The 27,459-nt window shown below is 41.6% G+C and overlaps 1 protein-coding gene across 1 annotated transcript in view; it reads right to left on the reverse strand.

The window, feature by feature from the left end:
- The window catches only part of hk1 (hexokinase 1), a 122,130-nt gene that overhangs the window by 66,900 nt on the left and 27,771 nt on the right, over positions 1-27,459 (reverse strand). Inside the window, exons 2-3 of the mRNA XM_028795965.2 lie at positions 24,631-24,793; positions 1,541-1,689 (exon numbers count right to left, since the gene is read on the reverse strand). Of these exons, the coding sequence (XP_028651798.1) occupies positions 1,541-1,689; positions 24,631-24,793 (312 nt within the window). The remainder of the gene's footprint in view (positions 1-1,540; positions 1,690-24,630; positions 24,794-27,459) is intronic.

Genomic DNA, 27,459 nt, shown 5'->3' on the forward strand with positions numbered 1-27,459 from the left:
ATGTCCTGGCTAAACTGCCCATGACGGCCTTGTCATTCTGGCCCCCTAATTACCCCCTGTCACTAATTAATTATCTCACTCACCCCTCCACCCCCTAACAGCTCATGTGTGGTGAAGGTACTGGTGCAAATATGGCTGCCATTGCATCAAACAGGTGGATGCTGCACATTAGTGGTGGTTGAAATGGCTCGCCACTCACTAAAGTGCTTTGAATTGTGAGAAATGCACAACATAAATGTAAAGAATTATTATTATAATAATTATTACTTTATTATTACTATTATTAGTTTTATTTATTTGCTTATAGAGAAATGAGCTAGCAGTTAGTTTTTCAGTCTTTTGTGCATTTGTATTACCTTAAGAAATTCCTTAATGTTCTGATTTGCTAATACATTTTATTTGAAAAAAAGAAAAGAAAAAGAAGACAAAGTACTAGCCTATGTTTAATTCAGTGGTTCTCAAACTGTGGGGGGGGGGGGGGCGCGAAGTAACAAAAAGGGGGGGTGCAAAGATGTGAAAAAAGAAAACAAGAATCGAAAATATGAAAAATACATCTATTGAAACCAAAAAAAATTAACTTAAACTACATTCTGATATTAGAAAAATAAATATACAGTTAGATAAATGTTGATAAAAGTTAAGTGGGTATAATAAAATATGCATCTATGATATATCATGTCACACACGTGTGCATGGGAGGCAGCTAAAGGGCTTGAGTGACAGCAGTTCTGAGACATGCCGGAAGGTGGCAGAGTGCACTGACTCTTTTTTTCTCTTGCCTGCAGACCATTCCAGGGAGATTCCACCTGGCTCTCGTGACATCATTTCCGGGACCGAGCCAATGGAAGGAGACCTTACTGGCCCCGGCCCCTCTGACATCACGTCCGGGCTCGAACCAATGGAGAACGAACACGACCCTGATCCTTATGACCTCACTTCCTGTCTTCCCCTTTAAAACCCTGCCCTTTTTCCTAATTCCTCAGTCTTGTCTTGGACTCAATTGTATGCACATCAGTGCTGTTTATTTCATAAAAACAACTTTGCAGCCAGGATACCAGATTATACGGGTGGCTGCCCCAAACCTTTATCTGAGTATGTCTCATTTGTATGACAATCATTAATTAAAAAAGAACAAATTGGTATTAGTGGGCTCCTTTCAAAAAAATGTTAGGGGGGCGCGATTAAAACTGTTATGAAAACTTGGGTCGCAAATACTTGAAGGTTGAGATACGCTGGTTTAGTTATTCAGAATCCTGGGCACTGGTTGTAGTTTGCACTATACCAAGGTGTTAATGTTGTGCAGGGTCCTAAATTGGCAATACAGAAACTTACCTTGGTTTGGGTTTAAGAACAATAAAGAATTCAGAAAGCTCCGATCAAAAAATCTTAAAAATAAAAATACTGCAAAACCAGTCTGAATGTTTCTCCTCTACCTCCACCTTCATACCAATTTCTGGACACCACAAATGGCCTTCCCAGGTAACAAGGATTAACCAAGTGAGATAAGCAGCGTGTACCAGGACAGAGAGAGGGCACATACCTGCGTCCCACTGCCATGGATGATATCTTCTGGTGTCTCATAGATTTGGCTTTCCATCTGCACCGTCTGCCTCTTCTCATGAGAAACCTTTACCCGCAGAATTCGAAAATTCGATCCTCCCAAATCCAAAGCAATGAAATCTCCCTTTTCTGCAACGAAAGAAAGCTTACACAATTAGTTCATGTATTTCAGTGTGACATGTGTCATAGAAGACTTTCAGATCTGCAAGATGTTAAGCCTTTCAAACTTTCCATTTTTTATCTCTTAACTTTTATCCAAGCTTGAGAAGACAAACTGAGGAATGTGTTTTGTAGTGATGATTGAGAAACATGTTTAGTCTCATGATTTCATGGAGCAAGGAGGTCAAAAAGTTGCAAGACACCCGTCAAATATTGCACAGATGAAAGAATTCTGCATGGAGGAGCAGGACACAATTTCTACCAGTCAATTAAAAAGACTGTTTGACAGTTATAGGAAACACCTACATCAGAGTGTTTCTGCCAAAGGGGGGCAATGCCAGTTGCTAGAGCCAAGGGTGTATGTACATCTTCCATAGACGGAAATGGCATATCTGTTCATTTTTTGCCTGAATAAATTATTGCAAAGTCATTTTTTTCCCCAATTACATCACCTTTATCTATAGATTCATTTTAAATGAACAGCAAGTCTTGATATGTCCATATGTGTTTAAAAAGAACACATACAGTGCATCCGGAAAGTATTCACAGCACATCACTTTTTCCACATTTTGTTATGTTACAGCCTTATTCCATAATCGATTAAATTCATTTTTCTCCTCAGAATTCTACACACAACACCCCATAATGACAATGTGAAAAAAGTTTACTTGAGGTTTTTGCAAATTTATTAAAAATAAAAAAATCAAAATTGAGCTCAGGTGCATCCTGTTTCCCCTGATCATCCTTGAGATGTTTCTGCAGCTAAATTAGAGTCCACCTGTGGTAAATTCAGTTGATTGGACATGATTTGGAAAGGCACACACCTGTCTATAGAAGGTCCCACAGTTGACAGTTCATGTCAGAGCACAAACCAAGCATGAAGTCAAAGGAATTGTCTGTAGACCTCCGAGACAGGATTGTCTCAAGGCACATATCTGGGGAAGGTTACAGAAACATTTCTGCTAATTTGAAGGACCCAATGAGCACAGTGGCCTCCATCATCCGTAAGTGGAAGAAGTTCGAAACCACCAGGACTCTTCCTAGAGCTGGACAGCCAGCTAAACTGAGCGATCAGGGGAGAAGGGCCTTAGTTAGCGAGGTGACCAAGAACCTGATGGTCACTCTGTCAGAGCTCCAGAGGTCCTCTGTGGAGAGAGGAGAACCTTCCAGAAGGACAACCATCTCTGCAGCAATCCACCAATCAGGCCTGTATGGTAGAGTGGCCAGACGGAAGCCACTCCTTAGCAAAAGGCACATGGTCGCCCACATGGAGTTTGCCAAAAGGCATCTAAAGGACTCTCAGACCATGAGAAAGAAAATTCTCTGGTCTGATGAGACAAAGATTGAACTCTTTTGTTTGAATGCTAGGCGTCACATTTGGAGGAAACCTGGCACCATCCCTACAGTGAAGCATGGTGGTGGCAGCATCATGCTGTGGGGATGTTTTTCAGCGGCAGGAACTGGGAGACTAGTCAGGATAAAGGGAAAGATGACTGCAGCAATGTACAGAGACATCCTGGATGAAAACCTGCTCCAGAGCGCTCTTGACCTCAGACTGGGGCGACGGTTCATCTTTCAGCAGGACAACAACCCTAAGTACACAGCCAAGATATCAAAGGAGTGGCTTCAGGACAGCTCTGTGAATGTCCTTGAGTGGCCCAGACAGAGCCCAGACTTGAATCCGATTGAACATCTCTGGAGAGATCTTAAAATGGCTGTGCACCGACGCTTCCCATCCAACCTGATGGAGCTTGAGAGGTGCTGCAAAGAGGAATGGGCGAAACTGGCCAAGGATAGGTGTGCCAAGCTTGTGGCATCATATTCAACAAGACTTGAGGCTGTAATTGCTGCCAAAGGTGCATCGACAAAGTATTGAGCAAAGGCTGTGAATACTTATGTACATGGGATTTCTCAGTTTTTTTATTTTTAATAAATTTGCAAAAACCTCAAGTAAACTTTTCTCACGTTGTCATTATGGGGTGTTGTGTGCAGAATTCTGAGGAAAAAAATGAATTTAATCCATTTTGGAATAAGGCTGTAACATAACAAAATGTGGAAAAAGTGATGCGCTGTGAATACTTTCTGGATGCACTGTATTTCATGGGGTGTACTTAATTTCTCACATGACTGGAAGGCCATTGGATGTAGTTCTAGGAGTAAGGATACAGGATGGAGTATAAACCCCACGTTAGTCAGTTGTCCAGGGTCAAAAGCTGGACTGGCAGGAAGGTAATGTGGCTGGTCCTTGATGTGAGAGCAGGTAGAATGTGGAGGGGAGTGAGAGTGAGACAATACACTTCATTAGTGATGTGGCCGGGGGCAAGAATGACAGGTCATGCAAAGGAAAAAGTTAGGACGCCAACTGTGTCGTCCAATTCAATCAATAGAAAGTCCAACAAAAGGGAACGTCTCTTCTAACCCTTAGGTAAGGAGCACATGCTGATACAGCGCATTGCTGCACCCACCACATTACAAACCAACTCAGGATCCCAGATTAGGACCTGAGTGCAGCCATGCAACGAGTGGCATCTCAGCACTACACCAGTTCAGATGGATTGGAACAGCATGAGGTTTTTTTATGGTGGCTGGAGTGCCACTTCTGCCACCAGCCCTTCAACCTGCTGGATGCAGATTAACATCATACCCAGGATGGAGCAATTGCAGGTTAAGGACCTTGATCAAGGGCCCAACAAAGTAGAGTCACTTTTGGCATTTACGGGATTCGAACCGGCAACCTTCCGATTGCCAGCGCAGATCCCTAGCCTCAGAGCCACCACTCCGTCCTTTAGGTAAGATGAAAATAAAATCGATTTGGCTCTTAGCTGCAGAATTTGGGGCCAATCACAGGAGCTCCGTTTGGCGGGTGTTAGTCTCTTTCTAGGCAGCCGAGGACTCTTTTACCTGATGAACCGGAGGGGCGGGGCTAAGTGCCCTCAGTGGGCGGTTTCTCGATGCTATGGGGAGAGGGGAAGACAATGTTAGCGACAGTGCCCCTTCTCGCCCTGACGGGATACTATGTACATTGACTGAGCTCCTGAGGAGACCCTTTGACAAGCATGGATGTCAGTGGCTAACTGGACCAGCAGCCTCACTGGGTACACAAGAACTGAACTCCTCTGTAGTGAGGCCCAGAGAAGCAGAAGGATTTTGTTTCTTATTTCCATCCATCCATTTTCCAACTTGCTGAATCTGAACACAGGTTTTTTATTTATTTGCTAGATATTTTATTTTTATTAAAGATTGTGTACTTAATTTTTCATAGGACTGAAAGGCCATTAGATGTAGTTCTAGGAGTAAGGCAACAGGATGGGGTATAAACCCCATGTTAGTCAGCTGCCCAGGGTCAAAAGCTGGACTGGCAGAAAGGTAATGTGGCTGGTCCTTGAGGTGAGAGCAGGTAGAATGTATTAGAAGAGGTGCTCCCATTATTAAATGTTAATTAAGTTGTGCTAAACTGATCGTGTTGAATGCGTTTACCATGAAAGGCACATTGCAAAATAACAATTGGCTTACTTGAGGTGTATGGCGCACTGAACTGTTCACCATAATATAATTCAGAAAAAAATATATAAAACTGTTTAAATCCATTTGTTGACATGCAGTACTTCACTTCATGAGTGACATCTTATATTTAGAACTACCAGTCCGGTTCATCCCTAGAGAAAAGTAGGGGTGAGCATGAAAGGGTGCCAGTGGCATAAACACATCTCTATTAATAGTGCCCAAGCACTCAAAGGGTCAGCTGCGCAAACAGTAAGTGGAGTAGTAAACACTATCTAATTAATGTGATATTTAAAGCATGGCAGTGGTCTCCTGAAAAACCCTCCTAACCCTACATTACTGAAAACACATTTAGACAAATCCGGCTTCTCTAAGCATGCAATGCCTGACTTCAGTGGAGAGCACTTCAATTATACGGCCATTAGGCACTCTTGTATGGTCATTTATTAACTAGTCTTCGGCAAGCCTTCATTCCTCATCAGCTCAGGGCTTTTTTTCTTTGCATGAACTCCTTTCATTCATCTTGTCGAGGGTAATGGAACTCCAGAACATCATGAACACACATGACTGCACAAAACAAGCAGGCGCGGGCGTACTTGTAAGGGCACTTATCCCTGAAAATGTCATCATCAGCTTCGAGTTGAAAAGTGCAATTGTATTCTTTTGAATAAACAGGATACAGGTGAAGTGTACTGGTGGGTAGATTTATACTCCTGTGCCCCTCATAATATAAGAGACCTGAATACAAAAGTTGTTCTGTTTTTCACAGTCTTTCTTAGCTTTGTGGTGAATAGGTTTAGGTTTAGGTTTAGGTTTATTTGTCATATATAGGTTAACACAGGGTGTCAGAGGGGGACACTTTTACATTTTTTTTTTGTGCACTGGGTGGTTCCATTAGGCACCCACTGTTGGGACTAGGGGGGGGTGAGAAGTTAAAAGGCTATCTGTACTTATTAATGGTATTTGCTGTCCTGCAAGAGAATCACTGCTTTGAAGTCTGGCCTTGGTAGAATGTCTGTATTTACCTGGCTTGGAAATATTGGTTCCTAATCAGCATATCTGTACTTATTAATGTTTGGTAACCATACATTTTGTTTGTGTTTTTATTAATTGTTAAACCCAGGCAATTTAGATGTGCCATGGATTAAACTATTTGTCCAGGACTGACAACAGAGGGGTGAAGTAAATATAAACTGCTGGCCAGCAGAAGGCAGGAGGGAGAGTCCACAGGAAACGCTGCCAAGACACTCGGACAGGGCACAGGGGCTCGCAGGCAGACAAGGGTACCTGGCTGGCACAACGTGAGGCACAAGGGCGGCAACACTTCCAGGGAGGAAGAGACAGCTCCACAAAGAGACGCCGGATGTGGGTTCAGCGAGAGAGGGAATCTGCATGAAAGGACCCAGTAAAGCTGACAGACGAGAAATGAGGCGTGCCTAGGTCCCAGCAACACAAGGAGCCCAGAGTGGAAGAAAAACGGACAACGAAGAGACGCTGACAGGGATTCAACAATTTGACACAACTTCTGCCGGGGAACAGAGTGCATCCATGAACAATTAAGTGTTGGGGTAACACAGTGCCCAAACTGGACTCTGCACCACTAAAGGTTGTATCCTCCAATTCTTGTTTTTACGGACTTTTAGAGTGTGGACTGTGTATTTTCCTTTTAAAAAAAAGGAAATTAATTCCTGATATGTTTATGTTCTGTTATGTTCATTTATCTTTTTAATGTACCTTATATTGTCTTGTACAATAGAACTTACTGTTGCCTTTTTCTGAAATTACTGTTGTGTCATTCATTGTGTGTTTACTCACCGCCCAATTTAAAGAAACCTGTGTGCTATTATTGGTAAATTTCACGAGTTCCCAGTCTCTTAATAAAACTGGGTGGCGTAGTCGGATATTTTAATGATGTCTAAGTTAGATTACCTATAAGTGTGACCAGACACCTGTGACACAGGGTCAACATACAATGAAATGTGTATGACGAGAAAAACAAGTCACTCAGCCTAGATCCAATAAAGCTAAAGAAATAATAATAAAAAAAAAAAATTACAAGTTAAAAATAGACAAGCCATATAAAATAAAATGTGTACGTATAAAAGAAGTTATAGAGCAATATGAGTTGAATGAGCAGCAAGTACAAATGACAGTTATTGTACAGATAATGTTTTATAAGTACAGATGTATATTCCATAAAGTGCAGATGCATGTTCCAGTCAGTATTCAGTGTGTGTGTAGGTACTGTTTGTGTGTGAGTAGTGCAATGTAGATGTAATGTAAATGTATGTAAGTGTTCAGGTGTTGCTGTTGAGGAGTCGAATGGCCTGGTGGTAAAAACTGTTCTTAAGTCTTGTAGTCCGAGCAGCCAGACTCCTGTATCGTCTACATTTACACATACATTTACATTTACACCAGTAAAACGTGCCTTTACACCATAGCCTGATACTGGATGTTCAACTTCTGTCTGACATCAACTAGGCATCGCTGACATTTTGGGCTATCAAGTTTGAAAAATTGCCAGTCTGCCAACTTCCTGTCTTCTTAGCTGGAAAAAGCTTACCCACTTGTGCTGTTTTTTCTTTACTCTTTTATGGATTTATTTAGCTGCGGTGGGTTGGCACCCTGCCCGGGATTGGTTCCTGCCTTGTGCCCTGTGTTGGCTGGGATTGGCTCCAGCAGACCCCAGTGACCCTGTGTTCGGATTCAGCGGGTTGGAAAATGGATGGATGGATGGATGGATTTATTTAGCAATTTTTTTTTCCCATTCTTCATGTTGTCACACATGCAAGCATAAATGGCTTTGGTCAGGAATGAAAGTTGATAAGGAAGCTGAGGAAAGGATGAGAAGGCTGGGGGGACACGCAACCGTTAACTGCTGCTACCTCTTTTCTCCAAGAATGGAGGAAACCAATGTGAGCAAACCTCAATGCCACTTCCACCTTGCCAATCCTTAAAAACAGACCCCTTTACACTATAAGAAGAAGACCAACTGGGCTTCGGCATTCATTGTGGACCCTGCTACTACTGAGGAGAGACCCTCCTTTAAAAAAAGGCAAAGATGCCTGGTGATTTTGAAAAGGAATGGCCTCTTATGAAACAGGACTACCATTCTGGCAACCCAACACCCTGAGAGTGTCTTTTATCTTTTCCTACAGTGTCTTTTTTGAGGAATTTGGAACATCGAGAATTCATATTTAAGGTTTATTTGGTGGTAAGGGCAACTGTTAACATTGTTAAAATATTCAATGTCTTATCACGATTCTATTTTGTTTTATTTGGGTGCCACCATTTTGGACTTCAAAAGCAGCATTTGGGGGTGGCAAGTGGGGCGACCGCGCCTAAGGGGGCCCAGCTTTTGAGGTCCGCGTGTCCCATTCAAGGGGATTTGTGAAGTTATATTCTCCAGTATATATATATTTGAGATGCTTCTATGAGGAACCCTTTTAAAATCCCTCTTCAAGGTCAAATTCCATACATGTTTGTTTTGTGGCGTGACCAGTCCGGACACAGACAGACACTGAGACAGCCAACTCTAAATGCACACTGTATTTATTTTTCCTTTTGCACAACACACAGTGCACCAACCACCACAATAGACTCAAAGTCCTTTTACTTTCTTTACTTTCTTTGTTTCTTCTCTGCTGCCTCCACTCCTCTCCCGCAAGGTTCGCCCAACTTCCACCCGACTCTGGCGTGTGAGGTGTGTGTGAAGCGGCTCCATTTATACTGATGGCCTTCCTGCAGCACTTCCTGGTGTGGCGGAAGGGCTGCAGTCCATGGCTCTGGAACCATCCAGGCCCCCCTGGTAGTGGCTACGGTCCCCCACAGGGTTGAGCTTTCAAGCTCTGTGGCTCCCATGCCCTCTTGATCCCGGGGAAGATACTGCCCCTCTCCCAGTCCTTCCCTTCTCCAGGCATCCCGGTAGGCAAGGTCCTCGGTTGTCTATTACAGTCTCTGAAAACATTCCATAGTCCACTTTCATTGCCCGAAAAGGGTCGCCAGTATAATCCCTTCCTAAAATAGGTACAGCCCATTAGTCGCTGGGTTGGCTTCTCCTATCTATAAAAAAAGACATGCATCCAGATTAGACTACGACGATGTCATCGACTTTTCCAATCGGTAGGCAAGAAAAGTGGATTTTCATCTCTGAACCTGGAAACTGGTAAGAGATTTCATGATGATACCTCTACGTTAATTTCACACTTCCTCTTGAAACACTGAAACTCACATTTTATTTATAGGCCATAAACATGTCCGAATATTAATGCACAAAAATATGATTACTGGTTGACATGACATCAACTTGAGCTATAACTGTGACATCCTGCATATCGAGACTCAGAGTATACTTTTCTGGAGGAGGTCCTGCTAATTTCCACATGACACCACATCACATTTCGCACTGTCATGGTATTGTCATGAATTATGAATTGCACTTTTTTAATAGATTATATCATTACTAGACATTAAGCCCGTTACAATAACGGGCGCCAGAACAGTAGTCCATAAACATTAGTAGGAACAGTCTATATTAAATGGCAAGGGACCTTTTACCTCATTAAATTTTTTCCGTAAAATGCCTGTAATTTTCTCTGACTGTAATACTGGCTTTGCTGTCCGTAATATGCATTTAATTTTCTGTCACAACAGTGGGCAATAAGCAGATTCTCCCCAGGAACTGATTTAATGTGCGCGAAAATAAATCTACTTTTAAAAATCATTGTATTGTAATATCATGAAAATTCGCATATTTAGGAAAACCCCTTCAACGACTGACACTTTACACTTTCCCAGGCCAAGCTTCTTAATCGCAAATCTGACATCCTCAGAGTGAACACTTGCACAACAATGGGGAAGATGGTCTCCACATATCAGTACCCGATTGGATTTTTCGTGTTTTATGTTTTAGGTCTTACCTCATTTACCGAAATCCGATTGGATCGGCCGCGCGATATTTTACAGGTCCCGCCCTCTCTGTCTTGTGTGACGCATCAGGCGGCCTTTGAAGCATCTGCTTTGAAGCATCGCACCGTGCCCCGCGCATGCGCACTTCACCAGAAGACACACACACACGGACACTGGATGTACACAGGGGTTTTATTAAAGAGGATATTTTGACAAAGTCCGCGTGTTACCTTGCAAAAATTTAGCTGAATACTGTAATGAGAAAATCCGGTGTATGTTAACATTATTTTTATTAAATTCGCGCGCACGTCCACACATACCATTAACAGCGTTTGACGTAACCAGCCCTACGTGGGATTGGTCAGCCTTATGCCCCGCACACCCCTAAGGCCGCCTCTGTTGGACTTGCTTGTGTACAGCTGCTAGCCACGTTGCTATGCTGGAAAACCAAAGATCACATTCCGTGATATCCCTGTAAAATGATTAGAAATTAATTAATTAAACTTTGAGAGTGCCTGTATGGTCTGTATAGTCTTCGGGGGTTCAGATTTTGTGCAATTGTATTTTGACTGTGTCTTTGTTTAGTAATTGGGCACTGATGACAGACAGGAAATATACGCAGTTTTGACTTACGTTTCATCTCCTAGATCTCTATTTAAAAAACATCTGTCTCCTTTCACTCTGAAGGCATTACATTTAGGACTGCACACCACCACAACACAAGTACATTTCCAGCAAAGACACGATAAAAGTAACAGGTGGTTAGCAAGCCCTTAGAATGTCTGCATTTCACATCAACAGGCAGCACGTCCGCACAATTTAGGCAGTAGCTGAAAAGAGCCAGGAGATGAACAAGGCAGTTATTGAAAGGATGCCGGCTCCTGTGTTGCCGCAGTAAGCCAATGAGCTCCAAAAAGTGTCTTGGCCCCTCATATATGTCATCAGCTGTGCTATGGTCAACTCATATTAAACATCTCTTTTGACTCTTCAGTCACTAACTCGCACTACCACTGCACTTACTTTGGTGAAATCAAAATAATGCAAGGAATCAACAACCAATATGCATTACTCCACACCATTCTGAGTCAGAATGGCAACAACTGAGAGGGTCAGGGCATCTAGAGCAGTGGTTTTTATGTTCAGAACGGACAGATCCCAATAGCTACAGGTTTTTACTCCAACCAGTTTCACAATCAGTGTGATACTCTGATGGGGGGCTTGGCAAGAAGCATCCCAGATTGGGGTGGCAGTCCATTGCTGTGGGTATCCAAGGACACACTCAAACTGGGGCAATCAGAGTGACCGAAAAACCTAACATGTCAGATGTGCAGACTCAGGGGGAAAAAAGGTGCAAACCCTCATTTAAATAAAGTCTCCTGGACGTTTGAACTAGCAGCCCTAACTTATGTTTCAACCCGGGGTTTTGGGGTTCAAATCCCTTTTTTATGTCTTTATTGTTCATTTTTGATTCTCTTGCTTGTGTTAATATTGTTGGGTCATTTAGTTTCTATGTGTCTTTGTATCTCATGTTATGTGTATTGTCACAAACGTGCGCATGGGAGGCTGGTGGAAGGACCAAAAGAAGGTAATTCCAAAGTAGGCCAGGGGATGGCGGGTGCAGTAAATCTCCTCTTTTATCTCCGCAGCTGTCTGTTTCCGATGACTTCACTTCAGGTCCTTGGGGTGGGTGGGGGTTGTTTGGATCCAAGGACGTCACTTCCGGTTCCGGCCCCTGATGACGTCACTTCCACTGATTTGCTTTAAAAGCCAGTCATCCTCCACTTGTATTCAGTTCTGCACACAACTGTGCTTCATATTTTGCCTTTTGCAGCCAGGATTCAAGTATACGGGCGGTTGCCCCAAACCTCTTTTCATGTGTCAAGGCTATTTATTGAGTGATTCGCCAAGATGTGCGGCCATCTGTCTATCACTTTCAAGTCTTATAAATACTGGGAAAACAAGCAGTCTCCTGCAGTTCATTGAAAGTGTTTGGTGGTACGATGAGTTTGAGCAATTACTGTTACAGTGCCATTTTTTGTGGTGTAAGAAAATGGACGCTTGGTGACACTGTTGCCCACCTTTTCCCAACATACAGATGCAGGACACAGGTTAAAAAGCATCCATCCTGCTCCACCTTCACTGGCTCCCTGTGTCTTACAGAATCAAATATAAAATCCTACTAATAACCTACAAAGCCTTAAACAACCTCACGCCAAACTACATCAGTGACCTTCTCCATCACTATGTGCCTGCCCGCCCACTAAGGTCCTCTGATTCTGGCAATCTTGTTGTACCCCTCACTAATCTACACTCCATGGGTGACAGGGCCTTCAGCTGTATAGCGCCCAGACTCTGGAATGACCTACCGAAATTAATCAGGTCAGCTGACTCCATGAATTCTTTCAAAAAACAACTCAAGACTCATCTGTTCAGGAAGGCTTTTAGCTCTACTTGACTTTATTACCCTTCTCTCAGTTTACCTCTATGTCAAGATGTTCATGTAACCTGTGTGTGTGTGTGTGTGTGTGTGTGCTAGACCATCACTTTTGTGTTCTGTTAGGCTTTTTTTTTCCTCTGAATTTACTGTCTTAATCTTCTTTATTTATTTATCTGGTTTGTACAATGCTATATACTGTATACCTTGCCGTTTTATCTGAAACTCTGTGAAGTGCCTTGAGCATGGGAAAGGTGCCATATAAATAAAATGTATTATTATTATTATTATTATTTAAGAAGACTTTTAATCTTGTCTTCTTCTGAAATAGTGCCTCCAAAGCACAAAAGCCACAATAAACACAACAATAAAGTAATACTTATTCCTAATTTCTCCTCTACACCTCCCAGCAAGCTCTGTCCTACTACCTCCCAACTCCGGCTCGCTTGATGGGTCTCCACCAGTCCTTAAATAGTCCATTCAGATGGTGAATTGGCATTTTCTTCAGCCCGGAAGTACTTTGGGGCTCCCGTCCTCGTCACTTAGGAGTACTTCTGGGCTATGGATGAGACATGGCTCCTGCAGTCCTCTCACAGCTCCTCCTAGCTGCACCAATGGTACCCAACAGGGCTGAGAAACCACACTCCAAGTCCCAGGATGCCCTGTGGGAATCTGGGGCACCGCTACACTCCAGGGGAGCTGTCATCTAGCGTCCTGGGGTGGGGGGGAGAGGGCAGTGTCCAAAAGTAGCTGCCTCCCCCATCCTTCCATCTTCAGGGGTGTCCCGGCTGGGATTAGCTGCCAGCCAACTGCACAATGAATTAAAAGAATTTTGAACCCTTGCTCTGACCTCTCTTCTGGATTTCTGTTTCTGGGACTTATTTGCCTTACTTATTTTCAGGCAAATCCTGCTGTTCTCTTTGTTCTCTTCTGAACTTCATTATTAAAGAGCATTCTTCTTGAAAGTTGATGGGCTGTTCCACTTGTGGTGGTTTATGCTACAGTTTTTAGGACATTTATGCTAAGGTACTCCTAAGTTCATGACACTAACTAAACACTGCATCACAGTGCTTCACAGTTGACAGCCCCAGAGACGTCTCTCAGCAATGCTCTCTCACTGTAGCAGTGGACTGTCTGTGTGTACGTCTCAGGGGGTCCCGTGCACACACAAACACAACACAGAACTAAGAATCATATTCAGAATATAGGATAAAGCCAATCTGTCTAAATAATAAATGCCATTCTGTACAGTTAACTTTAAAAGCTTGTGCCCCATTGTTAAAGGTAAATTTCACACAAACATTAGAAAGTTAGGAGAACCACAGACACATGGAATAAATTACCAAGTAGTGTGGTAGACAGTAGGACTTTAGGGACCTTTAAAAATAGACTTAAGAGATATTAAAGTGAATAGGACTACCAGGCTTTGTTGGCCTGAATGGCATGTTCTCATCTCATTTTTTCTAATGTTCTAAAAGTTCTAACATTCCTTGTGGTGGATGTCATAACAGGTTGGATCAACTAATCGTAACTCTACTTCTGCCTTTTCACAATGTGCTTGCGCCACGTATGTATGGCATTGTTATTCCATGTTAGATATCTCTGAAAGGTATACTTTTTATTGTACAATAAGAATAATAACAAGATGTGTAACAGATTAAATGGCAACTCTAAATTATCAAAATGTAAGTTAGGGTAGGTGGATGGATGCGTGTGTAGACCCTGTGATGGATTATTTTTGCGCCAGTACACTCACCACACATTAGCTGTTTGGTGGTGAAGGGGTGAGAAATAGAGAGCCGATTAGAGACAGGGTATGATTAGGGGGCCAGAATGACTAGGCCATGGAGGGCAATTTAGCCTCGATATCAGGATACACCCTGCACTTTACAAAAGGTGCCCAGGGATCTGAAGGACGGTGTCATTTTAACAGCACAGTGTCACCGTCACTGCACTGGGGCATTGGGATCGACATTCAGACCACAGGGTAAGCGGCCTCTGCTGGCCTCACCAACACCTCTTCCAGCAGCAACTCAAGTTTTCAAAAATGGTTTCCCATCCAAGTACCAGCCAGGCTTGAACACGCTTAGCATTAGGAGGATGACCTCTTCTGAAGTGCATGTGGTATGGCTGCTGGCAAGAATAACAATGAAAAAATAATTAAAAATAAATCAATATGATCTTACATTATACATTTTATATATATATATATATAAGTTGTGTAAGCCGGTGCCGTGAAAAGCCAGGGTCCTAGAAACTATTGAAATCGTCAGAAAAAAAATTGTAATTGAAAGGAACTACTCTGGGCATCTCTCTCCTAGGAGGTTTTGTTTTGCCAACGTGCTCACATCACTGACACCCACTGCACGCCCAACCTACCTGGAAAGGGGTCTCTCTTGAACTGCCTTTCCCAAGGTTTCTTCCATTTTTTCCCTACAAGGTTTTTTTTTGGGAGTTTTTCCTTGTCTTCTTAGAGAGTCAAGGCTGGGGGGCTGTCAAGAGGCAGGGCCTGTTAAAGCCCATTGCGGCACTTCCTGTGTGATTTTGGGCTATACAAAAATAAACTGTATTGTATTTGTGTATTAGCGGCTGAGCGAGTGACTCTTCCTTCGGAGGTTTCGTTTTGCTGACGTTCTGGCCTCACTTGTGTATCCTCGGAGGTGGAGCTGGGCCAGATTGACAGACACACACACTTCCACATGTAGACGTTTATATATAAGATATACTGTGTATATATATATATATATATATATATATAAATATATATATATATATATATATATACAAAAATGAGAAAAAAAGTACAGTGGAACCTTGGGTCATGAACGTCTCTGAACACATACAAATCAGGTTATGACCAAAAAGTTTGCCAAACTTTTGCATCTGTTCACAACCACACACTCGAGTGACGAACAAGCCAGTTTCCCTTCTGGTTCATACGCGCCGATGATTTCCGCAAGTGTTCAGTCTCTCCCTGTACATTGTTCTCAGTCAGACGTGCGTGCATTCGTTGTGAACTCTTTGTGCTCTACAGTATTTCGTGTGTTTTTGCATCAATTTTTCTATTAACCATAGCCTTTAAGCAAGTGAAGAGTGGTAGTGTTGGTGAGAAGAAAGGTTCGAAGAAAATTGAAATCGAATTAAAGAAAGAAATTATTGTAAAGTATGAGCATCACGTTCGTGTTACTGATCTTGCTGCCGAGTACAAGAAGTCAAAATCTACGATTTCGACTATTCTAAAGCAGAAAGAGGCCATTAAAGCAGCTGATGTTGCAAAAGGAGTTACAGTGTTAACCAAGCAGAGGCCTCAAGTGCTGGAAGAGGTGGAAAAACTGTTGCTAGTGTGGTTGAATGAGAAGCAACTTGCAGGGGTAAGCGAGGCGATGTTATGCAAGAAAGCCAGGAAGATTCATGGCGATTTGCTGCAAAACTATCCTTCTACAAGTGGCTAGTTCTTCCTCCTCACTCCCTTCATGCCAGAACTCGACTCATGCAAGGTTAGTTTTCTTGGTTGTTTATGGTTAGTTTTATATAAATTAAGGATTTTTGAAATTTTCATTTTTTTTCCTGTGCTTAAAACTCATTAAAAAAAAGTGTTTACAGCGAGCGGTTCATAATGGCTATTAGCATGAACTCCTGCAATGTTAGTTTTCTCTGTTCAAGGTTTTCTCAGTGTTATTCAATGTTTTTACATTTAGTTTACTATTGCACTATGCATTCTATGGTATAATTATCTATTTTTGTGCTTACAAATCTTTAAAAAAATATATTTACATACAGTTCGTACAGTCTGGAACAGATTAGTTGTATTTACATACAATCCTATGGGGGAAATTAGTTCGGGTCACGACCAAATTGGGTTACGACCAGAGTTTTGGAACGAGTTACGGTTGTGAACCGAGGTTCCACTGCACCTCTATGTATATATATATTAATTAGTAGAACAGTAGAGTCTAATATATAATATCATATTCTAAGTTTGTAAAGATGAGTCCAATGATAAGGTCAGATGGCCAGGAGGATAAAAAAAAAACAAAAAAAAAATACTCCAGTTAAGCTGGAGAAAATAAAAAAATCTGCAGGGGGTCCCAGGCCAAAAGATGACAATGATCTCTTATGCTTGTATTAACAGTACAAGACATAATTAAAATAACAAATATGCTTCAAAAGTAATAAGAGATCAGAATTTTAACAAGAATTAAGTAGACAGGACTGGTGAGCTTTGCCGGGCTGAATGGGCTGTTCTTGTCTAGAGTGTTCTAATGTTCTAATGTAAAAAGGAAATATTTTGTATTGACACAGTAACTAAGTTCAGGTTCTATTAGAACATAAAAGATTTTGTTTTTCCCTTTGTCAGCTACATTTGTAAATTTCTACTCATTTATTTATTTATTCTCTTCATTCCAAACCCACTTATTCTGATATAGCACTGGGGCCTATCCTGGCAGCATTGGGCACAAGACAGGGGGTGAACTTCTTAATGAACACCAGTTCAATCTACAACACACTCACTAACATACAGGTATGTTTATACTGAGCTGGTTTAGAGTCCACCCGATCTGCAAATCTTTGTGAGGCAGAAGAACCTACAGACTTCACACAGTGAGTGACCAGGGAGATGTAATGAAGTGCTAAACAAAGCATCGCCTTGAGAAAATATATCAAAAGAAGCAGATGAAAACTATATGTCTATGGTTGTTCTGCAGTTTCTCCCGAAGTTCCCCACCAAACATAAATAAGCAAAAAAGAAGGATGTGAAGTATTCTTAGAGCCCACACATCTCACAGTGCCTTATTCTATTTCATCTTCTTTCGGCTGCTCCCGTTAGGGGTTGCCACAGCGGATCATCTTCTACCATATCTTTCTGTCCTCTCCATCTTGCTCTGTTACATCCATCATCTGCATGTCCTCTCTCACCACATCCATAAACCTTCTCTTAGGCCTTCCTCTTTTCCTCTTCCCTGGCAGCTCTATCCTTAGCATCCTTCTCCCAATATACCCAGCATCTCTCCTCTGCCCATGTCCAAACCAACACAATCTCGCTCTCCGACTTTGTCTCCCAACCGTCCAACTTGAGCTGACCCTCTAATGTCCTCATTTCTAATTACACACTGAAAAACAAAGGGAACACATAAGCTACTGCATTACCATAGAAAAAGGCACCACTGGGAGCAAAAGTATATAATAGGACAGCAATATAAGGTTACTGCATTCTTTCTTTCTTTACACTAACCTCTGTAAAACCTAATCAAGTTCTTTTTTATGACCAGGTTATTATTCTTGTTTACACAATTTGGGCTGTAAAAAAACGAGGCAACGTAAACAGTACCCTTGGCAACTTTACACTAAAACATAGTTCTAACCGAGGAGCTAAATTAATTGTGGAAATTAAAACATCAAATAGAAGTCGGACAAACACCCTTTAGCTCAGCACTTTATTCACATTATGATTTAATATTTACAGTCCTTAATCTCACAGAGTTGAGCTTACAACAGGCTGTGATTACACCAACTAGAAGCTTTTTTAGGCTCCTATTTTTAAGCGCCACGATGTGCACATTCCTGCATTTGTCTGGATGTCTGGTTGGCATGTTTCTGAGAAAATATTCATCTGATGCCACCGTCTGATGAGACTATTTATGTAATTTGCCTCCCCCACCTTGTGACTACCACATTATAATAAGGCATTGTACAGCAACAGACACAGAAAGGAGGGGTCAGGGACAAACAGTAGATAGAATAAAGAGTTAAAGGCAAAGCCTAAATCCATACTTGATATAGAAGTGGGGGGCCAAACCTCTGTCAGCTCCAAACATTAAGGAAAGACTGAGTTTGGAGCCCCAGCCCATAGATCTACTCTATGTACAGTGGAACCTCGGTTCACGATCATAATTCGTTCCAAAACTCTGGTCGTAAACCGATTTGGTCGTGAACCGAAGCAATTTCCCCCATAGGATTGTATGTAAATACAATTAATCCGTTCCAGACCATACGAACTGTATGTAAATATATATTTTTTTTACGTTTTTAAGCACAAATATAGTTAATTAAACGATAGAATGCACAGCGTAATAGTAAACTAAATGTAAAAACATTGAATAACACTGAGAAAACCTTGAACAACAGAGAAAACTAACACTGCAATAGTTCACGCTTTAGGGCTACCAACCGCTGGCTAAAAACACTTTTTTTTTTAATGAGTTTTAAGCACAGGGAAAAAAATGAACATTTGAAAAAATCCGTAATTTAATAAACCACCAAGAAAAGTAACATTTGCAACAATGCACACTACGAACCGATCACTGTAAACAGAAGTGAAAACAAAATCAAGCCCAGTGCATTCTTTAACTGCCTTCCTACCTTATGAGTCCAGCCCTCTCTCTCTCGCGCCTGTGTGTGTGTGTGTCGCGTTCTCTCGCTCTCTCTCGCGCACGTGCCTGTGTGTGTGTGTGGCTCTCTCTCTCTCTCTCTTTCTCTCTCTCTCCCCCACTCGTGTGCCTGTGTGTGTGTCTCTCTCTCTCGTGTGTGTGTCGCGCACTCTCTCGCTCTCTCTCTTGCTCGCTGCACAGGAAATGCACAGGGAGAGACTGAACATGTACAAACCGAAAGGGAAACTGGCTTGTTTGTACACCGAGTGTGTGGTCGTGAACCGAGGCAAAAGTTTGGTGAACTTTTTGGTCGTAAACCGATTTGTACGTGTGCCGAGACGTTTGTGAACCGAGGTTCCACTGTATACATAAAATCCTAAGCCTAAAAGTGTAACAATTTTGTGCAACGATTTTATGTGATGTTTTTATGTCATGTTTTTTGTCACACTTTAAATTGGACTTATTTTAAAACCTGCATATATATGTTTGGTATCATTCATTTCAGAATTTATCGAACCTTAATGTGATGTTGTTAGATTTTCAGATTCTTATTCCGTTTATAAATTATAAACTAAAAAATATCAAGAACTCAGGTCTCGCAAGACAAGACTTTGTGCCAACAGATTTAACCACACCTGGGGAGGAAATAAAAGACAAAGAGGACAGCTGCTGTACAGGATTTTAAATGTTCGAAGTGCCGCGCGAGAAGCAGATCATGCGGCATGGCAGCAACAGCAAGCCAGCAGCTGATCGAGCAAAGAGGAGTTAAAAAAAAACTGTTTCCCATTGTATCACCGTTTAAGAGGGGGTTTCGGAGGAGCGACTACATCTCCTTGGGGTGTGTTCAGCCCCCCTCTTCACAACGCGAGTGGCAGAGATGTGAAGTGGCTGGCACATAGCGCAGGCAACGTTCAATGTCGTGTTGCCATCAACTCTGACCTCAGTGGCTGACGACGAATTGTATGCTGCTGCCGATCTTCTCGTTGAACGCTATACCACTGACATTTCATTGGTGTTTTCTGCTCAATTGTTATCATTTCATGCATGTTTTAAATCCATCCTATCAACCAAGTTGATTGTTTTCGAAGTAGCTGAACTGTTGCTGATAGACCACTGTGCACAGTCGTCTACTTTCAGTGACGTTTGCATGGCTTACGTGTTACTGCTGACTACGCCAGTGACTGTTGCTGCTTTCTCCAAGTTAAAACTCATCACAAATGGCCTCAGAAGCACCACGTCACAAGACAGACTTAGCGGCTTGGCTGTACTCTCAATTGGAAACGAGTGTACCAGACAACTTGACGTGTCAAACATTGTTGAGACTTTGCGCTACAGATGACACACAAGCAAGTATTTTATGGTACTAGTAATATTAGAAGTAATATGATTTGTGACTGGTTTGTAAGCTTTAACAGTTTAACAAATCTGGAATCTGTTTTATTGTCTACCTTAGTAGGGCTTACTGTGCATTAGTGTCACTACCGTGAGGATTTGTGATTGTCACCACTTTATGACGTCCATTTTCCCAGAACTTGTGTAAAACAGGTCTATTGTGTAGTACGGTAGTATCCTGTCAGCCGGTGTTGTCATTTTAATTTGTTACAAACTGAAATTGCTTCATTTTATAGAACAGAACAGTTTCTACTTTCTAGCTTACGTTACATTTTAATCATCCTCCTTCACAAAGTTGTCTTGGAAAAGTAAGCAGGTCCACATTTTACATATATTTATGTACTACTACTACTTACCACACCTCCCACAATTTATTTTATTTTTGCTAACTTATGGCGGCTGTAATAAAGCACTTAAAAAAGTTATTACAAATTCCATTAAGGGAGGTGGTTTTTTTGTCACCAGTGCCATCACCATCCCTTGGTGCCAGTGGGGACCTCACAAGTTCTGCTCCCTTCGACTACCACCAGCACATGTGATTTGATAGTGACACAGTCACAGATGCCACTGCCCAGCCATCCCCTAGGATCTAATTGCGAATAAATTACTAACAGTTGTGGCAAGGGGGTGGCTGGGCTGGGGGTGGCACCTAGCTGGGATGCCCGGAAGGACCGTACCTGACCGCCCTGATGGCTTTGGGGACCACGGGAACTGAGCTTAGAAGCTCAACCCTATAGGGGCCTGTGGTCACTGCCAGGGGGCGCCTCAATGCCTATGGAGCCCTGGCCCTCAGCACTTTTGCCACACCCAGAAGTGCTGGGGGGAAGAAGACCAGGGATGCCCGAAGTGCTTCTGGGCGCGCAGCCAGTACTTCCGCCACACTAGGAAGGGCCGGTGGAAGCTTATCGGGAGGCACTTGGAGCACGTCCAGGTGTGTATAAAAGGGGTCGCCTCCCTCCATTTCGAGGGCTGGAGTCGGGAGAAAGTGAGACGGAGTTCGGGAGGAGTGGAGTGGAGGCGGCCTGAAGAGAGAGGCAAGGCATTGTAGACGCCTGGACTTTGGGGGAGCATTGGGTTGTGTGCTGTCACTTTGTAAATATGGATCGTGTAAATAAACGTGTGTTGGGTGAACCATCGGTGTCTGGGCCAGCTTCCACACAGTTATGCTAGACATGAGGGGCCACCCCACAGTGTTGCACTGGGGCCTTCAGCAAGCTAGCTACACCACTGGTCAGATGAGACCAAAATCAAACTATTTGGCCTATAAATGTCACCATCCAAAGAACACACCATACCTACAGTAAAGCATGGCTGTTGTGGGGGTGTTTCTCTGCAGCAGGGACTGGGGACACCTGTCATGATAGAAGGAAAAACAGATGGGCCAAAATACCTGCTGCCTTCTGCGAAAATGTTGAAGATGGGAAGAAGGTTCACATTCCAACATGACAATGACCCAAAGCACACAACAAAGGTGACAACACAGTGGGTGAAGGAGAGAAAAGGTGAATGTCCTTGTGTGACCGAGTCACAGCCCAGACTTAAACCCCATTGAAAATCTGTGGGATGACTTGAAGTTTGCAGTCCACCAGCAGTCACCATCCAAATTGTCTGAGCTTAAACCATTCCAGAGAGACAAGTGGGCAAATATGGCACAGTCCAGATATACAAAGTTGGTAGAGAAGGATCCCAACACACTTGAGGCTGTAATCAAAGCAAAAAGGGATTCCAAAGTACTGACACAGGGGGTGATCCTGTAACCCAGTGGTTCTCAATCTGTGGGGCGGGCCCCCCTAGGGGGGCGCGGAGTAACAAAAAGGGGGGCATGAAGATGTGAAAAAAAGAAAACAAGAATCAAAAATATGAAAAATACATCTATTGAAACGAAAACAAATTAACTTAAACTACATTCTGATACTAGATAAATAAATATAGAGTTAGATAAATGTCGATAAAAGTTAAGTAGGCATAATAAAATATGCATCTATGATATATCATTAATTAAAAAAGAACAAATTGGTATTAGTGGGCTCCTTTCAAAAAAACGCTGGGGGGGGGGGGCGCGATTAAAACTGTTATGAAAACTTGGATCGTAAATACTTAAAGGTTGAGAAACGCTGGTGTAACCAACTCAGTGATTCTGTTTTTTTATTATTCAGTTTTTATTTTTCTGAACTGTTGTAATTATAACTTTCACCTGGTCATTAAAAGTTGCATTGACAAGAAAAGATTTGGGATTAAATTGCTCAGAGATCTTTCTATAGACGATATCTTTGCATCCTTTGAACAATTACGTTCCAAATTCAACCTTCCAGCTACACATTTCTTTCACTATCTTCAAATTAGAAACTTTGTTAAACAGAAACTGCCTGATTTTCCTCATCTCGTACCCTCCACCATGCTGGAAAAAATACTGCTCAATTTCAAGGAATTAAACACCATTTCCACAATATATAAAATTTTGTTAGAGTCCCTTCCTTTCAAAGGATCCAAGAGGACAATGGGAAAAAGATCTCTTAATCAATATATCAAAAAAGGGGTGGAAGGTAGCAATGCAGAGAATTCACTTGAGCTCCATATGCGCAAAGCATAGAATTATTCAACTAAAAATTATATATCGAGCTCATCTGTCTCGCTTAAAACTGTCCAAAATGTTTCCAGGGCAAGATCCAACCTGCGAACGTTGCAACCAAGCTCCTGCCTCACTGGGTCACATGTTCTGGGCCTGCACCAAACTAACATCATTTTGGACCAAAATTTTTAAGTGCCTTTCAGACAGCCTTGGGGTCACAATCCCTCCTAACCCACTAACAGCTGTGTTTGGTGTTCTTCCAGACGGACTTGAAGTGGAGAAGGACAAACAAACGGTGATTGCATTCACTACACTTTTGGCACGCAGACTTATTCTGTTAAATTGGAAGAATCCTAACTCTCCTCTGATAAGTCAGTGGGAAACCGATGTTTTATATTATTTGAAATTGGAAAAAATCAAATTCTCAGTTAGAGGATCTGTACAGAATTTTTTCAAAAACTGGCAGGTTCTAATCAATAATATTTTAGAATAAGAAGAAATAATTATTTCCGCATTTCGTTTCCTTCTCCATTTATTTATTTATATATATATTTTTTTTTCCTTGTTTATTTTTGCCCTATTAAAAAGCCCTTAGCAATTCTCCTTTGGCCACGCTCTCCTTCTCAAGGGTGGGGTTTGATTTGTCTTCAATCCTTTTTTGTATTAATTGATCTATTTGTATGGAATGATTACAATAAAATTAACAAATAAAAAAAAAAAGTTGCATTGAGAAAATACAGCTGGAGGAATATTTTTTGTGCTTGTCTTCATTTCAGTCTGCAAAGCAACAAGATGTGAATATTTTGAAGAGGGCTGATTCTTTTCTGTACCCACTGTAAAAGTAATATGTTGAGAACAAGGTGAAACACACAAAAAGAAATCATCGGCCAGAAATGAGTACACATTAACACCAGCAGCAAAACACTGCCAATGATCCCAGAATCCTTCAGAAAGACTTGGGGCCACAAAAGGATGCAAATCCATTACAATTAAAAAAAAAACATCCAATGTCTGAAGGAGTTCACCTTTAGATTCTGCCACCACCTCTTCAGAGTGACCGAATAAGAGTTTTAAGCAAATTTACTTAACTGCTTAGGTGTGTTAAAACACCTGACCCTCAACAGTGCAGTTCTCTACAGCAGGGGTCGCCAACTCCAGTCCTGGAGGACCACCGTGGCTGCAGGTTTTCATTCTAACCCTTTTCTTAATTAGTGACCTGTTTTTGCTGCTAATTAACTTCTTTTGAACTAATTTGAATTGATTTGTTCTTGAAGACTCAGACCCCTTAATTGTTTCTTTTTCCTTAATTAGCAGCCAAACAATAATGAGATACAAAATGAGCCAAAACAACTGGCATCCATCATACAATTTCTGAAAATAAAGAAAGATGAAGGTCTTGGGAATGTTGATCTGCTCAGGTCCCCAAAACATTTTAACAGGGCTCTTATAGAATGAGAAAATCAACAATGTCGGAAATGGAATGAAATTGGTTGGAGTTTGAGGCCCTGACTTAGTTGGTCTTCTGTTGGCTCCCTCACTTTATGTTTCATTTCTGTTTGGGTGCAATTTTAGGTAAGAAGTCTTAAAAAATAAATTCAATTAAAATGAATTCACAAGAAGTTAATTAGCTGAACAAACAGGGCACTCATTATAAAAAGATCTGCAGCCATGGTGGTCCTCCAGGACTGGAACTGGTGACCCCTGCTCTAGGGCAGGAAGCGTACTCTCACTAGATTTACCTGAGCCGTCGGGTATGGACCTGACAAATGTGGGTAGCATCTTCACAGTGGCTGTAGGGTTGGTGTCTCTTCCGAGGCCATTCTCCATCTCTCGACGAAACCGATGCATGATGTCTGTGAGTGTCTCATCCGAGAAGCGCATGGAGTACAGATACTTGTCGATCTGAAAGGAACACAAAAGACAGGTTAGTCAAAATGAAATTCCACTTACTTCTACTATGAATGGCACTATTTAAAACTGAACTTGTAAGATTCCCAATCAAGGAAACTGTATTACAGCAACAGCAACTCATCCTGACTGCAAAGAGATGCAAGGCGGAGCCCCTTAAAATGTATTTTTAATATGGTGCTTCATCATGATGCAATGTCAAATACCTCAAATCTGCCTAGACGATCATGTAATAAATTATCTTTTTTGCAGGTTACTCTTACACCTTAACTCATCAACGATTAAGGACATTAAGAACAGATAAAATAACCCCAAAAATACATAATAAACTTAAATGGACAGTGTGAAGAAAATTATTTATGTATTTTTTTATATTCCTATACTATCTATCTATCTATCTATCTATCTATCTATCTATCTATCTATCTATCTATCTATCTATCTATTATATACTGCCTTTTCTATCTATCTATCTATCTATCTATCTATCTATCTATCTATCTATCTATCTATCTATCTATCTATCTATCTATCTATTATATAGTGCCTTTCATATCTATCTATCTATCTATCTATCTATCTATCTATCTATCTATCTATCTATCTATCTATCTATCTATCTATCTATTATATACTGCCTTTTCTATCTATCTATCATCATGCGTGTGCATTTGGTAGACAGCTTAAGGGCTTACTTAGTTAATGGTAATTACCCACCAACCCAGGGGTTGGCGCTGAGTACTAATACTTTCTCCTTTTCTCCCTCTGCAGACTGGAAGATTGACAGCCCTACAATTTCTGACATCACTTCCGGTATCCGGCCTCCTGGACCCGCCCCTTCCTAATGGAAGCACATAAGACTGGAAAGCCATTATTATTTTGCTCTTTTTTTGAAAGTCTATTTTTTCTTGTTGTTTTTAACAATATACATGCATGGCTTTCCCAACCATTTTTACTTAACCTATGTAAATAAATATACATATACTGTGTGTATATATATATATATATATATATTGTGACACATGCATGATTAGGAGATAGCTTCAAGGTTCGCACAAGAGCTGTAATACATGAGCTATGGGGGGAGCTGTCAGACTCATTCCTTTCCCTTTCCCATCATCAGCTCTGAAGACCATTAACAGTAAGACCCAAGACATCTTTTCTGCTTCCACCAATAAGCCCACCTCTTCCTGTCAGGTCACCTTTAAAAGCTGGAAGTGTCTAAGAGGAATCAGTCAATAAACATGTCTGCAAAGACATTACCTCCAGCAGTAGTGCGTGATCGATCGCCTGTTGCCTGTGTTCCTTTTTCTGCCAGTTTTTTCGATTTTTTTTTCCCAGTTGTAATATATGGGTTCACCATCAGGTGCTCAACTCTTCCTCTGTTCATGACTCTTTTATTACAATATACACAGTATATATTACGAGTTTTATACATATGCATACTCATATACATTGCTGTTATAGAACAACGGATTTCTTCCAGCCACACGTAAAAGATGGCGAAGGTTTGACCATGTGATAGGTCTGTAGTGTACTGGCAGTGAACCAAGTAATAACAGACTCATTGGGCCATAGGGCCACATACTGACATGTAGTCAGAGAATTGAAATGAGTTGACACCGGAAGTCAATCCTAAATGTACTGTAAATGCCACAACCAGAGAATAAACTGAGAATCGTAGTCAAAAAGAGAAACAAGAATTCAAGATCAGGACAAAATAATAAGAGACACATGAGCAAAAGTTTTTTTTTTTTTTTTTTTGATGCAATGAGGATGGGAGCATGCAGTACCGTCCCACCATACGACAAAGCACCTATATTGAGAACTGAATGCAGCAGGTGACACCTTAGCACCACACTGGAACAGTGTGAGGTTTTTCATGGTGCCAATCCTGCCACCAACCCCTGGTATTTAATCCATGATAGAGATGACATCTGTAATTTCACTGAACATAATTATGCCCCCCAGGGCAAACTGGAACAGCACCTAGGACACAAACCCCACAAGATGGCATCACGGAATGTAACACTTATTCTTCTTCTTCTTTTTTCGGCTGCTCCTGTTAGGGGTTGCCACAGAGGATCATCTTCTTCCATATCTTCCTGTCCTCGTCATCTTGCTCTGTCACCTCCATCACCTGCATGTCCTCTCTCACCACATCCATAAACTTCCTCTTAGGCCTTCCTCTTTTCCTCTTGCCCGGCAGCTCAATCCTTAACATCCTTCTCCCAGTATACCCAGCATCTCTCTAAACCAACACAATCTCGCCTCTCTGACTTTGTCTCCCAACTGTCCAACCAGAGGCGTAGCTAGGGTTTTCAGCGCCCGGGGACAACTGAAGATTTCGCGCCCCCTCCTGTTTGCCAAAATGCAATGGGGAAGGGAAAGAAAATTTAAAAAAATGTATTTAACTATTAATTAAATATAATACATTAACTGTGTATTAAACTATGTTGTCTGAAACATGAAAAATAAATAGATACCACTATGAAAGAATACATGAGACCCTGATTATTTTATTGTAATTAGAAGGTCAAATGTTTGTACGTGTTTGTATAATTTAATAAATAAAAAGTCTCCGAAAATGATAACGCCGCCTCGTGTTCTTTAAAATCTAAATCCGTCATTAGTTTTTGTAAGAAAAAATTTGTTTTCTG

Source organism: Erpetoichthys calabaricus, chromosome 2 (assembly GCF_900747795.2).
Source record: "Erpetoichthys calabaricus chromosome 2, fErpCal1.3, whole genome shotgun sequence".
NCBI lineage: Eukaryota > Metazoa > Chordata > Cladistia > Polypteriformes > Polypteridae > Erpetoichthys > Erpetoichthys calabaricus.